Source organism: Rattus norvegicus, chromosome 13, assembly GCF_021556685.1.
Source record: "Rattus norvegicus strain SHRSP/BbbUtx chromosome 13, alternate assembly SHRSP_T2T, whole genome shotgun sequence".
NCBI classification, from domain to species: domain Eukaryota; kingdom Metazoa; phylum Chordata; class Mammalia; order Rodentia; family Muridae; genus Rattus; species Rattus norvegicus.
The window spans coordinates 64525359-64542198 of NC_141546.1; the positions used below are offsets into that span (position 1 = coordinate 64525359).

Here is a 16840-nt window from a genome sequence, read left to right on the forward strand (position 1 = left end):
ATTAAATATTCTTGAATGAGAGGATTTAGCTAAGAAAAATAAAAGGAGAGACATAAATTACAAAAGAATTAATGGACTTATATGTGCTAATCTGTAGTTGTTTTTTAACAAGAAGTTACTGAGTGATGTGTCCCTACATCCAGTCCGTGACATCCCTGCACTGTCCATGAAGCAGCTGGGTCTCTGAGTCCCCAGAGACATGATGGACTTTCACAGCACCCAAGAACTGAAGCTATACATGACAGGAGTAGAACCATACTCATTAGAGGCAAGGCATTTTGCTTTTCAGTCCCAAGAACTGACACTATACAGGACATGAGTAGAACCATATTCCTTAGAGGTGAGGCATTTTGCTTTTAGTCAGAAGTATAAGCATGGTTTAAGAACACCAGGCACCATATTATCTGCAGACATCAGAAAGGGGATCATTCAGTAACTGACTTCTTGAAGCACTACCTTCCAGTTCTCTCACTTAAAAGAAGGGGCATCAGATAGAGTTTGGCGGGATACTACTTTTGAACCAGAAAAATCACTTAACTTAATACAGTTTTTTATATTTTCAAACAGTCCCGGGTTACAGAAAATGTATTATGATTAGCAACTGAAATTGATTATGGCTTTGTCTGTAAATAAAAATCACTAGAACTCTCCATTTCGAGGGATGTTGTGATAACTGGAACATACCGGCAAACATCAGCTCTGACACGTCCGGTTTGACATGGAGACAGGTGAAGAGAGGCAGAGGACACCGGGCGGCGCTGACCTTTTCCTTCAAGCTACTCAAGGTCGTACTCATTCTCTATTCACACACACACACAAAAAGAATAAGGTGGCTTTAAATACATAGACATGGACACAGATAAAAGCTATTTGAAATAATATGTCTAACCAAATCGCTTGCCTTTTTATAATGAAACGAAGTCCTATTATTTCTGGCAATCTGTGGTCTCGATTAGACAACAGAAAGAAAGCTCCCTGGAAATAGATGTCTGTATTCTAAAACAATTGAATCTCTGGGGACTGTGTCAACATTTGAAGTGGGGGAAGATTTGGCAGCTATAGTTCTGGGAACTAATTCTCTCAGCTGGTGTCCCTGGCACAGGTTGTCCCGTCTCTCCTGCTTTATCTTCAGATGAAATGTCACCCTCTGGTGACACATCAAGTACATTTGTTTCCTATGATCCATTTCCTTATTTGACTCTTACTAGGCAAAGAGTATTTTTTCTACCACTTCTATTATTTTAAAATATGAATATAAAAAGTAAAATATGCATATGTATATTATCTGTGTGTGGATATATGCATGTGAGTGTAGGTGTTCATAAAGGCCAGAGGTATCGGCTCCTCCTAAAGCTGGAGTTACAGGCAGTTGTGCGCTGCCAGATGTAGGTGCTGACTACTGAACTCACATCCCCCTCAAAAGCAATGCATAGTCTTACCATCTCACCTAAATATTACTTTTTTTATTGGATATATTTCTTTATTTACATTTCAAATTTTATTCCTTTTCCTACTTTCCTATCCATAAGCCCCCTAACCCACCTCCCTCCCCCATAAGAGTGTTACCCCCACTCACCCTCCCTTACAGCCCTCCCACCCCGACATTCCCCTACACTGGGGGTCCAACCTTGGCAGGATCAAAAGCTTCCCCTTCCACTGGTGCCCCAATAAGGCCATCCTCTGCTACATATGCAGTTGGAGCCCTGGGTCAGTCCATGTACAATCTTTGGGTAGTGGTTTAGTCCCTGGAAGCTCTGGTTGGTTGGCATTGTTGTTCTTATGGGGTTGCAAGCCCCTTCAGCTCTTTCAATCCTTCCTCTAATTCCCCCAAATGGGGTCCTGTTCTCAGTTCAGTGGTTGGCTGCTAGCATTGACCTCTGTAGTTGACATGGTCTGGTTGTGTCTCAATTTTATTCAATGTCCTACCACTCCAGAGGGGAATGGCTGTGAAATTTGACTTTTCCAAAGGACAATATAAAAGTTCTTCCCCATGTCAAACTGAAAATAGTTTAAGTTAGTTGATGATGGACACTGGTTTGCAGTGAAGAACTGTAACATCCGGCAGAGAGGACATGTTTAGCACATACACTACTGAAGAAATAAGTTGAGCAAAGTAGATTGTACAAAAATCTACTTTGGTGCCAAACATCATACATAATCTACATCGCCTACTACAATTAAAGGGATTATCACTTGATGACAACTTACATTTTGAATTAGTGTTTCTCCTATTAACATTCCAAAGATGTCAGTAAAGGTGACAGGTTGGCCAGAACTTTTCTTCTTCCATAAAGACTCAACATATCTTTTAACTTTCTGTGGCGTAAGAAGTAAGAGAGGGTTGTGGCTAACATTTTTCATTAGCTCTTCATTAATCTCCTCAGGACCTTTCTCTGGAAAATCAGGGTGGGAGTACAAGGTTGACATGTACCTGTAAAGAAAGCAAAGCCTCATTGGTAAAAATAACAGGCATTCCTTAGAAGGCCTACAAAGAAATCAAGCATTCTTCACCACAAGATAAAGAATAGTAGATAGATTTGACTAAATCCTCCGTTTGGTTGAAAGTAGCAATTATCTAAGAACCAAAGAAGTAATTATGATTGACCTGCTCTGCAAGGGAAGCAATTTAGGAGGGAAATGAATTTGGAAGCGCAATAGAGACACTTCTTAGTTGTCAGAAAAGGACAGCCAGACCTACTACCCACAGGTCTGCCAAGAATGATTGTCCTTATCATACTTACTGGACATGGATGACAACACTTTTGACTCATGTGTAAACTGACCTTTCTGGGTAGAAAAGCAGTCAGGAACTGGATAATCTCACTGTCCATGAGGATGACCTACATGGAGACACTGCTGTCTGCTACTATGGATGCTTGGTACTTGTCACGAATGTTTTTCTTTCTTTCTCCACTCTTTCCTTCATTTCCTTTCTCTCTTTTTAAAATTGTGCACTAGCCAACTATTTAAAATTCAAATTCTACATGGAGCACAGGTTTGAATTTTAAATAGTAGAAGAGTATGAAGAGTAGAATTCTGAGGAGTATGAACCTGAGTTGAACATCCTGAAGGAGAATAAGACCTCCCTACCAGATGATGCCTGTTGGCCACCAGATGTTTGGCCACTTCAAGTGATACCAAAAATTCACCATAAGCCTTTGATTTATTAACCAGATAAGGATCGTTCTGTTACTAGTCTCTCTGCTGCTATTCAAAATGTCTAGCACTGTAGACATCAAATGGACAGATTCTTTACTTATCTGTCTCCATTAATAAATTCTGGGAAAATAAAGGTTTATTATTACGATTTTCAGTCTCAGTGGATAATCTGACATACACAGACAAAATAAAGTACAGTGGAAGACACTCTGCCATTCCACCCAAACAAATCCATAAAATAATACAGATTTTCATTTCTATGTGTACCACCATGGCTTCTCTTCTCTTTAGAAAGGAAAGCCTAACTCCTACTGAGACTCTGTTTAGGCACTATTTGGGATAAATACTCCTAGTTCACCCTTAAAGAGTCACATGGCTTTCAAATATTCTGTCTTAAAAATAAAGAAAGAAGTAATCTGTCAGTAAGATGTTCATATAATCAATTAATAAAAGAAGTAGAATTTAAAACATATCCAATCTTCTGGTAAGCTTTATTATTTTTTTCATTGATTGGTTACTGTTTGTTTTATTTTTTAGGGTCTCTTTCTTATGTAGCTCTAGCTGTCTTAAAACTTACAAGGAAGACTAAACTGACCTCAAACTCACCCCTGTCTCTGTTTCCTAAATGCTGGGATTAAAGGCATTCATCACCATGGCTGGTTTGTTAGGTTTGTTGAGACATGGTCTAACTAGATAGCCTAGACCAGCCTTGAATTTCTAAAGCTACTCCCAATGCCTCCAAAGTGTAGGCTTTAGATTATAATGAATTTACAAGATCTTGGTCTTTACTGAACAAAATCATTCTCACTAAATAGTCAATTAGAATGTCCTTTTGAATGCAGAGTTTCTTATAAACAAGCTAAAATATAATAGATTGGAAAATAAATCAATGAAAAAAGAATGAAAGATCATAGACAAAAAAGGATGCCCAACAACAAAAAAAGAAAAACCACTGAACTATTTTGATCATATGAACTAAATTTATAACTCCCCCAACACCTGGTACAGAAACGTCATCAAAAACTTACCTTGAACTCTGGTTAGTACAATCATCAAACAACTATAAAAGTACAACATAGAGCACTTAAAGATACAGTCTCCATGCACTTAGGTAATTATCCAAAAGTCTACATCATGATTCACACACATTAATGAGAACCCAAATTTCTGATCCTGTTAAGCTTTAATAAACACACATGTAGCTATAGTGGTTTATATTTGAGGACATCACAATATTTGAAAATAAATCACCCTTTTGAGACTGTAACGTGCTCAGCTCTGAAAATATTCAGAACATAGCTCACTCTTTATGAAAGTTTTAAAAAGAAATTCTTCGTTTTACTACCAAGAATAGTTGCGTATTTAGCTCAATGGTAGAACAATTGGCTAGCCTGTATGAGACTCAGTTAAATTCCCAACACCAAAACAAAACAAAGAAAAAATCAACACACATTACTAAGAATAACTGTACTTCCCCAAAGGTGCCTGTAACTTATTAAAATTTGTATTATTTACCTTCACACAGACTGCATGGTTTTGAAGTCAGGGAAGCTCTGCTCTAAAGTGTCACATGCCCACAAAGGTTACTATTATAGAACCCATTTTCTTTTTTTATTATTATTTTTATTAACTTGAGTATTTCTTATATACATTTCGAGTGTTATTCCCTTTCCCGGTTTCCGGGCAAACATCCCCCTCCCCCCTCCCCTTCCTTATGGGTGTTCCCCTCCCCACCCTCCCCCCCTTGCCGCCCTCCCCCCAACAGTCTAGTAGAACCCATTTTCTTACTTCAAACCACATTTCTCTTTCTTTCATCCCTATATTTAATGGAACCAATTTAGTCTGTTTCATGACATAGAACATTAAGTCTGTCCCTGAATGAGACGAGGTAGATGTGAGTAAGGCCAGCAAAGCTTCTCATCGGGACTCAGTTGAGTCACAGAATGATTTAAAAAAAAGAAAAAAGTGAAAAGAGTTTGATGTGGTTATTCTATCACTGGAAATTGTCATTCCTTACTGTACACTGACAGATATAATTACCCAAATTCTATGTACATTGCAGTACAACTTCTTCATCTATATTTAGCGAATTGCGAATGAATCAATATGAAGTATTCTTCCCAAAGGCTCCCTCCTTCCTTGTATTTCCCTCAACATTAATCTATCCCTCCTGAAAGTTAAGAAAAGTCTTTCCTCAGTGGCTAGTTGATTAAAATCTCCAATTTTCCACATCATTGTATTCCTTTGCAAGGGAATACAAAGCATACATTGTACCATGATGTGAGTCCAATGTTCTCTTGATTCCATAGAGAAGGGTTACCTTCTTCCTCTGCCTCTATCTTCCAGAAGACAAAGTAGAGTCATTTGATTTCATTCTATCTCTACTTTCCATTTTTCTCAGGGAAATTTGCTTGGAAATTTAAGCTCCAGTTTAAAAAGCAAAACACAAAACCCTTGAGTAGTTTATTGGCTCCAAGCTAATGGTCTGTGTTGTTCAGCCCTATGAATGCATTCTTTAGAATTCATCAGAGTGTGCTAGAATCCATTCCATGATATCATTGTCTACTTGGATTTGAATTTGGGCTTTAGTGGTAGCTAAAAATAGAGGAATAGGCAACTAGTTTTTCTGTGTATCTCTTTAAGATTAAATGCCTTTCTTTGTCTCCTTGAACTGAGTCAGAACTAAATGTATCTAGTTTTTGCATATGAAGTTCACATATGTCACTGTAAGTCACTCTAACTTATGATTTGACAGTAAAACTTTAACTTTGATCCCAATCATACCAATCAAGTTTCTAAAGATTGTCTTTGGCAAAACATGTATAAATCAATAAATAAAATGCTCACCTTTATTCATGTAAAAATCTGTATTTACTTACAATTTACAACATGTTTATACAAGATACTTTACTATTTCTATAAAAATTCATTTATGTTGTAAATTTTTCAATGCTATACCATTCCAGAGGGAAAAGCTCAATGTAGTCCCTATCTTCAAATACTGTAGACCACAGTGCACATTTCAAAGCATTAAGTCCTTGGATCTGCTGAATTAGAATCCTTGGATGCGTATATATAGACTTCCTACATCAAAGATGTGCCAAAGTAATTCTCTTTCTCAACCAAGATTTTGTATTACTTGAGAAGACTCTCCATGTTGTTCTAGGAATCCTCCATGCTAGTGAACAGTTTTTATTCTCAAATTTTATGCTAACTAGTTTAATTGATAGGACACTATTATTATTTCCTATAGACACAGAGACACTTTGATTTCTCTTTAGACAGTAATCCCGTACAAACATGGTAATTAAGATTATATAGCCTCTTGCAGTGCTACAAGGCAACAGCTTTTCTGTGGGAGAGAGCTTTGTTAAAAGTCTAGGCAAGAGAACACAGAATTAGCATCATGACTCTCCTTGCTTATTCATGCCAAGTCTCCCAAGTTTATATTTAATGAGTCATAGGAATCATCCAAAAATAATTTCAGAAATAATTATGTAAAGGTAGCTACAGTTATAAGAGAACCTTTGTCTAACCTGAAAGTGAATTTTGTGACCACAGAAAACTCTCTGGGAGGTCCGGGGCTACTCTACATATATCTGTAGTATTTCATTTCTGCCAAATTATGGTCATGTCTCCATAGAATATAAAGCATTACAGAACAATGAAGTATGATTTGTTTTTCCAGGTCTTTCTGAATTCTCCCTTTTATTTTCCTACCTATCTTACTCAAAGACGAATCATTAACAGGAATTACTCGCCACCCTTTTTGTATCCCAGGAAATGCTTTGTCTTCATAGTTCACGTCTCCCTGTGTGTGCTTTCTACCTTGCAATGTGTCCCTCTCTAAATCTTTTCTGTTCATGATCTATGACCTTTCTCTTTCCTGTCTTTCAACTACCTCTCTGTACTGTTCCCTACACCTCAGATATCTACCTCAATATCCAAGTCTCTTAAATTTGCAAAAACAAAAGAAGGAAGCCCTGCGGTCTCCTCAAACAATGAATGTCCTTTCTTTTTCTCCTTCTGACCCAGTTTTTTCAAGAATTCACATGGCTACATTTGAACTTGTGCTTTGTTTCATGTAACTTCATGACTAAAACAATATCAATTAACTGAATCTAGTGTTTCCTAATTAAAACCACAAACATTTTCCAAACTCAGGCTAGCTTGTTTCTCAGAGCTCTTCCCATCCCTGTGCTCTGGGACTCATCTTTCCCTTCAGTCTCTTTTCTCAGGCTTTCTTGATATTTCTATTAGTTTTCTTTGTCACATTTTACTGTTCTCAAGATTCTACAAATTAAAGTATTCGTTACATTGGCACAAGTAGTCAAGAAGTAGAGGTTTGTGGAATTGGTGAAACTTGTTGTGCACATATAATATAGCAAAACAGAGGTCATAGAAGAGGCCTAGTATCAAGGAGAAATCCATGTAAATAAATAATGGAGACATAGAAGAGAGAGCAATCAGAGGGGATGACGTGGAACTTAAAAGGACAGTATATCTGACACCATAGCCCTTACCTCCTAAATCCATGAAAAAAATAAAGGAAAGTGTATACAATATGCACACATGGAATAGCCTATGCATGAACATGTATTACAAAGATTTAAAGACCAAAAGTCACTCACAAAAATGGAATAAAGATGGTAAAGTTAATATTCAAATGAAAAGGGGTAGAACCGACATCATGTCTGTATGAAAGTGTAGAAATTTAAAACTCTCTTACACTTCACATGACATGTTATCATGTTCTTGATAATATCATGTAAGAAGAGATTGCCCAAAACAATGGTAAAGGAAATGACTACAAGTCTAATCCATGTCACAAGGACATGATTCTACCCCAAGTCAGTGCTCATGGCCTAGACATCACTTATTGGGTTCTTTTAAGAAAATAGACTTCTCATAGTAGTCAGTAAAGGGCACCAAGGACCTCATAAATATTGAGTGAAGAAAACCATGCAGAGGCAAATGAAAAAAATATTAAGTAAGAGATTGAACAAAAGGGTCCAAATGTTTACACCACATTACTCATTGAACAGGCAGGTGCGTGCTCTTTCCTTCAAGGGAAAGAATAATGACAGGCTACACCCTTCCGTCAGAAGACATAAATCATGTTGAGGGTACAATGAAGGTGGCAAATGTAGCCTTGGGTTATTGGTTATTTAAACACAGAATCTGGTTCGAAAGATTTAGGGAAAAAATTCAAGGACTCTAGAGTCTCCCCATAGGAAACTCTGTATAATATGTAAGAAGTAGCTGGTTGACTCAATTGCTTAGAGCATGGCACTGACATCATATCATATGTACAACACTCTAAGAGAGGATTATAATTTAGTACCAAAAATTAGAAGGGACCTTAAGGCTGGTCCATAAAGAGATGAAAAAATTCACTTGGCCTGTGACTCCATTTTTCTTTAGCCAAAAATTTAAATAATGGGATGAAATGATACAAATACTTTAAAAATGCTAAACATAAAAACTACAATTGTATGACATATGAATTTTGCCATGGCTAAACAATTAAATTGCCCTTCTAGGCCAGAGATAGATACATTGTAATAAGGTGATACATTTTATTACAATTGATTTGAGATTTCTGAAGAAGAGCATCTATTTGATTTTCTTTTTTAGGGAATTGGGTGTTCTTGGGAGAGGGTGATGAAATGCGGGTTGAGACAGGCTTTCTCTGTGTAGCTTCTGCTGTCCTGAGAACTCATTCTGTAGACTGAGCTAGCCTCGAACTCAAAAGATTCACCTGCCTCTGCTTTCTAAGCTCTTGGATTAAAGGTGTATGATACTACAAGATCACCTGTGTGAGTTTTCAGTGTGAATATGTATTGGGCACGCCAAAAGCTATGTAGTGTTTCTCTGAAAATGTTATATAAGTATTATTCACAAAATGCTAATTCTGAAGGACATAAATGTTAACCACACGAGTGTCAGAGCTATCCACCTAGTTCAGGGAGTTTAAATAGAATTAAAGGACTAGTTTGATATTTAGATAAGAACCAGTGAGGCCTACTCTATCTGTGTGCCCAGGGCCATTTCCATCATCTGTAGTCTATAGCATTTTGCACTTTTTTTCTATTTGCCCTAAAGAGGAAGATGAATACCTAGTGAATCATGTAGACTTAGACATGTTTCTGGAGGACTCCAGATCAGCAAATTATAGGCAGATTAAATTAATTATGGGTGGAGTATGCTATTCCACTACTGTCATATTAATCTAAAATTATCTTCAACTAGGCGATCCTTTTAATTTTATGCCCTACCTACAATGTTAGTCAAAACTGACTTTAAAGAGTAAGCCAATAGTCAACGTCTTAAATAAATATAAACGTTTATTGTAAGACATTCTTAAACTGACTGTAGCATCACGCTGAAATGCTTTAGTAATATGACGCCTCAATTTTTTAAATCTCCCTTTCCTAATGTTTGAGTTAGATCCTTTAGAGAAATAAAATTCAAATTCATCAAAAATGCATACTAACCATGTGGAGCCGGACAGACCAGCAACGTAGGTCGCACAATCCAAAATCCCTGATTCATAGAGCGCCTTCATCACACCGGAGAATCCCACCATGGCCCGGAAACCCCCGCCGGAACCCAAAATGGCCACCACAGGCACCTATAACGAAACAACACAGAAATTGTCCAAACAGCAGAGACAGTAGATGAATTTTTTTTTCAGTTTCAACTTTAAGGTTGAGCATGTTCTACTTTAACATAAAGAAACGTATATTACTCATGCATTGGCAGTATTGGACTTTCTCTTGTACGTTTACTCATCTTATTTTGTAAATTTAACTTTTTGCAAGGAGTCGTTCATGGCATAGGTTTCGACCTGGGCCAGTCATTGGCTGGCCCCAAATCAGGTGCAAGGGCTGTATCTGACTTCACTGGTTGCCTTCTTCTAACTGTGCTGCCTCCTCTAGCCCCAATGGAAGAAATTCACCTAGCCTTACTGCAACTTGATATGCCAAGGCTGGTTGATGTTTATGGGAGGACTCACCTCTTCTGGGGAAAAGAGGAGGAGGGAGAACCAGAGAGAGGGAGGGACTGGGGAGAGAGGAAGAGGGGAAGCTTAGGTCAGGATGTAAAGTAAATAAGGAACTTAATTTTTTAAAAAGAGAACAGAATCCAAAAAGGTGTTTCATCTTAAAAATCAAGAATCATAGCCAACTGGAAAACAATATTATTTTAATAATAATTATAATAAGACCGATAACCAAGTTCTGTGCTTGTTCTGCCTGCTGTAGTCTGTAGCTTGATTTCCTTGCTTTCAGGCCATTGATTCATTTGGTCTCTCAAACATAGCATAAAGGTCTAAAAAGAATATTGTTACTTGTCAGTCTCTCAGCTGGTAACCTACAGTTGAGAAAGCAGCTAGCTTTCAAAGGATGTTTATAGAGAGAATCTTTAACACCATGTAACAGATCTGGTGCTAGCAATGAGTTAGGCATGTGGTGAGAAGCCATTTTTGTTTCCACTTTAAAGGGGTGAAGTGCCCACAGTACAGGTTCCATAGCAGCCAAGACTCATGCTAAGGTACGACTAATGCCAAAAGTCATGCTCCTTCTCTTTGGCATTGTTATAGAAAAGGATGGTGTTTATAGAAAGAAATCCCCGATGCATAGGCAAACTGTATTTCATACTCATGTATACCATCAAATTGTATCAGCATAATTTTGTTGAGTTCTAGAACCTATGCTAAGTAAAGCTGCTCAGTTCACCTTTCCAGACTCCCCCAAAAGGGCGTCCTACACTGTCTTCCCTGTTACAATCTCTTGTATCTAATTGACACATGAAGAATAAATTTGGATGCTAAAATAGTCTTCTAAACTGTCATTTCTGAAATAGCATCCAGAGAAGTAATTTGTGCATCTGGTAGTCCTGGTTGCTATTTGAAGAAAATCAGATAAGAAATGTTAACTTTTAGGTTATATTTGGACATAACATCAATATTTGTGTATAAATGTGTCCAAAAATATTTCACATACTTTCTGGTATGATCACAGGAAATAAACTTGCCTTTACCAAAAGACCCGTAATTTGATTTAATCTTTCTTGATGTATGGGTTTGCAAATACTATTAATTTTCTTCCTTAGAGAAGAAAGCTATGAAGTGCTTAAGGGCTTTGACATTTCCATAGATTCTAAGAACTAACCATCACAAAAGACATTTTTCCATGGCCTTGTGTCAGAGCTCACTAAGGAAACAGAACCAATACAATGTGTGTCTATAGAAAAAAACATTCATTATAATAAACATTCATTATAGTAAAGCAGTTTATACAATTGTAGAGAACAGAAAGTATAAATCTATAGTATGGATCACCAAGGTCCAAGCCTAGAAAAGCTGATGGGAAAGTGCAAAAGAAGTACTGTTCAAGTCCTTTCTGACTAGGCAGTCTGTATTTTTTTGTTTTATTCTGTCCTTCTTGGATGAGGGCCACCCACTGACAGAGTACTCTGTTGCTAAGGTAAGCAACAAGATTTGAAACAAATCTACACCTGCCCCGAAAGCCACCATACCATTTCTCATACATGCAGTTATTCTCAATTCTCAAGGGTCTTCAGGCCCCTCACAACGTTTGACCCTGTTGACTGCAGTATGTCCTTGGATATCTGCTTCTCAGGACCACTTTCCAGCTCTTATTGCATTCCAAGGTAATTCAAGCCCTGCTAATACCTTCGATAAGGAGCACTTAGTTTAATGCTTTAGTTCTAGAACATATACCAAGCAAGCTTTCACCTGCTCAGATCACATTTCCAGACTCAACAAAGGACATCCTACACGGTCTGCCCTGTGACAATACCTAAGAATTAATAGAGTGAGGATCAATAGTGCAAAGTGTCACTTGAAAATAAAGAGGAAATGAGACAGAGAGAATGTTCTAGATGAAACATACGAACAGGATAGTGTACATCCTAACAGATCTGAGTTTTCATCTGATTAATTTTAATCACACAAAGTAATCTGAAAATTTTTCACCTGATCAAAATCAGTTTTAAAATAATGGACTCTGAACAATCCTAATAGAGCAAGCACTCCTCAACAAAATTCTTAAATGTCTTACTCATAGATGTTCGTCTGAGCCCCTCACCAGGGGAACCGTTACTCAAATTAGAGACATTGTTCCAATAGCAAGCTTGCTTACCAGATTTAAGTTTGACAGCAACAATAATGAAATAGAATATTATGGTTTAAAGAATTTACTTCAAGTGGATACATAGGGTATGCAAAATAGCAGCTGATTTCAAAGGGTACCAACATGAGAATGTCCAAATCCATCCAATCAGAACATGAAGAGACCTGTTTCCGAAAGATTTCTGACTCAAATGATCAAAAACAACAACAGTAGTAGTAGTAGTAGTAGTAGTAGTAGTAGTAGTAGTAGTAGTTGTTGTTGTTGTTGTTGTTCTTGTTCTTGTTCTTGTTGTTGTAGTTGTTGTTGTTGATGATGATGTTTTAAAGTTGAGTATTTAGGAGCACAGATTCGTAGACTATATGAAATCTTTAACTCTTTGACTAGCTCACTCTCCAGGCAGGAGACTGAAGATGTTATGCTTAACAATTATTGTCACAAGGTGCTACGCCATCAACAACTCCCAGCAGTGTTTCTGATCAACCATTTTATTGCATAACTACTGTGTGCTCTGCACATTTTACTAGATACGTCCTAGCCATTGATGTCCATTTCCTTGATTCTGTGAGAGATAGTATCTCCATTTTATGGCTGAAGCACATGCAACACAGTGTGAGCTGAAGTTCACTCAAGATCTAAACTCCTAAGATCCTGCACTGAACACTGTCTCCTGTTGAAAAGAAAAAACAGGATGGGACATCCCTGACTTTGAGGTTTACTTAAGACAGTTCTTGGGGGAAACGACCTACTTTTCCATACCTAGAGGGCACCTATGTAGTACGTGAAGATCTTTATAGAGAGCAGGAGAATGAGAGACTAAACGGCACAAAGATTAACATGATAATAGAGAAATCTTGTTTTATGGAATGGGCACTACTGGTCACATAGTCTGTGGTGTGGATTATGTCTAAGCTGATTATTTCTGACAAGAGGGAAAGGGATAGACAAACGCTAAACCAGAATTCTAGAAACCATCTTCAAATACATGAAATTCTAGTTTTGAGTACTATGTATAAGAAAAGGAATTATCTCACTATGCATCCATCTACTGTAGACAAACAAACAAAATAAAAACCCATAGTACACTGCTACATTTACAAATATGAAGCCAAATTTGGTTTTTCTGGGAAGGTTTAATATGTTTTTTCCCATTAGGAAATGCTGGATTAGGGGTAGCAGTAACAACTATTATTTTGAAACCCCAAAAATAAATGACCACTGGACATTCATATTAATATGGCCCACAGATGTGTCCACCCTAAGAATCTAATCCTCTCATCTAAACCCTCATCTCGTCCTTACCATCCAGATATTGGTGCCCCTCTGTTTTGAAAGCCTGATATTCCTTTCTGTCCCCTCCTCCTCCCTTTCTTCTATTCTACCTCTCCAAAATGCAATGCTACCAACTCCTGCCTAATTGTGTTCCTCAACTTACATAAAATATTTACTGAGTAACATATTTTAGGAGTTATCCTAAGTACTGGAAACACACAGGTGGACATCACAGACAGTGCCTGGCCTTCATGAAACTTATGTTCTAATGGAGAAAGCAGACATCAAATGAATATTTGTATAAGTACTTCTATGATAGATAAAGGAAAAAATGTACCTTTAAGTGCAAAAGAAGGGTTTAACATAATCAAATTCATTTTTTAAAAAGATCACTGAATTCTGAGTAGACAGAAAATGAGGAGGAGGAGATAAGAAGAATAGTGATGGTGTTTTCAGGATTAGGAACTCAAAGTTGGAGATACTGAGAGACTCGTTGGTGATGAAATCAAAGAAGAGATCAAGGAGGTTGGACAAGAAAACCAAAGACTCGTGATGAAGTAGATGTTGCAGAGTGTAGGAGCAGTGTTTTAAATGCCAGGAGGACATCAGCGGCTGTGTGATTGGGAAAAGTAGAGTAAGACACTGTGAGCATCTGGTGGGAACGGATACAATAGAACCCGTGAAGGCAGATGCCCAAAGCAGGAAAAGGTGCAAAGCGGGCTGTGAGGAGCATGCATATAGTTTTGTATGACATATCCATACTCAAGTGGAAGGGGACGACATATATGGGGAGGGGCCTGGAAAGGGCTGCCTAATTAACATATCCTGCTTCCTAAGAAAGGCTTGTGAGCTGATGTGGGTTTGCATTTGAAAGAAAAGGAAATTCTCTCATTAAAGTGGGAAAGAAACTAGGAAGGAAACCAGGTGGTGGGTGTCAATCCTACGGCCAAAAATCACAAGAGAAAGATTCATGGAACTCTTAGCTCTCAACTTTTACTTGCCTTTGATTAGGAGCCAAGTTACTAGCGGTCAATGGAGTAAGGAGAGAGTGGAAGGAAAAGGTACAACTGTTGTAAATAACTGAACAGCAGCTAGACTGGGAGCCTGGGATTATTGGTGAGGGACTGAGGTGACCATGAGTGTAGCGAACCTTCTTTACATTCCAGCACACTCTGTCCACGTGACCTGGGCGGTATTCTCCCACCTTCCCACCCACTTCACATCCCCCCACATCTCTTCACTTAGCACATCATTAGTTTCATTTGTTTAAAGATCTGTCAAACAAGGCTTCAAAGTCACCAAGTAAGGAACCTACCCTTGCCCCCACGTCTCCAGGAGTTAGCACTGTTGCCTCAATCAGTGATATATGACAGGAACCAAATCAACTTGATATGATTTCTAGGTTCCAATGGTCTAACCATACCAAAGACAGAAACAAAAGGCAGTTGAAGAGCTGCTGATGAAAGGCTCGTTTCCTATATTACAAGCCAATGGAGACACCAAAACAAAATGAGGAAGATGCTAAGAAGGCAGTATCACCAAATACTAGAACCTGTCATAAATTCCTCAGGAGATCTGCCAGGCCGGCAAAGAAGATGCACAATCAAAGAGAATACGTTCTCCGCATTTTTAAAAAATAGAAATTTGAACGGAAGCTTCACTTCTCCCCTTTGCTTCATTTACTTCTGGCAGAAATCCCTAAGTGGCACCTACTATATCTACTGTTAGGTTGGGTCCACCTAAATCCAAGCCATTCCAACATCAGCAACTGCCTTCCCGCCTCATAGCTCCCTGAAAGTATGGCCAGAAACAGGCCATCTCATGGCATGGGGCTGTTCATCCTGTGCCCTTACTCAGTTATTAATTCTCATTTATACTGAAATTCTGGTATGTTTGGGGCGATGTGTGTGTGTGTGTGTGTGTCTGTGTGTGTGAAAGTACATATTTATGAATTATAAAATATTAAATATTATTATAAATTATAATATTATATAATGAATAAAACCCTGTTCATTTAAAATATTCAGTTAATAGAAAAAGCTAGTGGAAATAAATCAAGAATTTCTGATCTATCACTAACAAGATATTTAATCATTGCAGTAATTTGTCTTTATAAATAAACTACTTCGTTGATAAAGATAGAATGGTGAGGAATAAAGAGACACAGAGTATATTAGGTAGGCAATGAGGATGATAGATAGATAGATAGATAGATAGATAGATAGATAGATAGATAGATAGACAGACAGACAGACAGTCAAGTGGATGATAAATGGCCCTAAAAAATTACATAATATATTACTGAGTATTCATTCTAATTTAAGCAAAACAGTTAAAATATTATACTGTTTATAACTGTTCTCAATTCTTCTATTCTGAACTCTTAATAAGTAGAACTCATTTTTGACTACTTTGTTAGCTCTTTGCTCTGAAACATAAGCAGTTTTTAATCTCCAGTTCATATGCAACTCAATTCAGCTAAAGAATCTTGGAAAGCTAGTTAAGAAAACTTTATTTTTCTATTATCTCTTGGGAATGTTTTTCTGAAAGGATTATTATTTATATGTCTCATTTAAAAAGACAAACAAGCAAAAACAAACAAAAAAACCTCTACTGGGGACTGGAGAGTCGGCTCTTCAGTTAAAAGTACTTGGCTGCTCCTCCATAGGACCTGGTTTCAATTCCCAGAATGCACATGGCAGCACACATCTCTCTGTAACTCAAGTCCCAGGGGATCTGAAGCCCTCTTCTTATCTCCATGAGAGCTGGATGCAGACAGTGAGCAGACACACTTGTGGTCAAGACACTCAAGCAAAACACATAAATAAAAATAAAGAGGAAAATGTTTAATCTTGCATTAGAAAATACAAATTGTGTTATATCCATGCAGTGGGGGTTGCTCAATTCTATAAAGGAAAGAAGCTACTAAACCATGAGAAGATGTGGAACAAGCTGGAATTCACATTATTGTATAAAATAATCCAGTCAGAAAAGACTTCCTATGTCAGAGGTTATGTGAGAGGAAGAACTATGTAAATAGAAGACAGTGGGTAACCATTCAAGACAACAAAACTATCTCCCCTGAGTCTGTAGACATGGGTCATTACACACTTGTCAAAACCCATAAAACGTACATTAATTACAAACCCTTATGGAAACTGTGGACTTTGAGCAATTCTGCATCAGCTGCAGGTTTGTCAATGTTAACAAGTCTACCATTCTGATGTGGAAGATTAACAAATCAAGAATGTAAT

At 37.6% G+C, this 16840-nt stretch overlaps 1 protein-coding gene across 1 annotated transcript in view; it reads right to left on the reverse strand.

Moving 5' to 3' along the window:
* The window catches only part of Pla2g4a (phospholipase A2 group 4A), a 143988-nt gene that overhangs the window by 42550 nt on the left and 84598 nt on the right, over positions 1-16840 (reverse strand). The window contains 3 exon segments of the mRNA NM_133551.2: positions 685-799; positions 2209-2431; positions 9657-9793. Coding sequence (NP_598235.2) covers positions 685-799; positions 2209-2431; positions 9657-9793 — 475 coding nt within the window.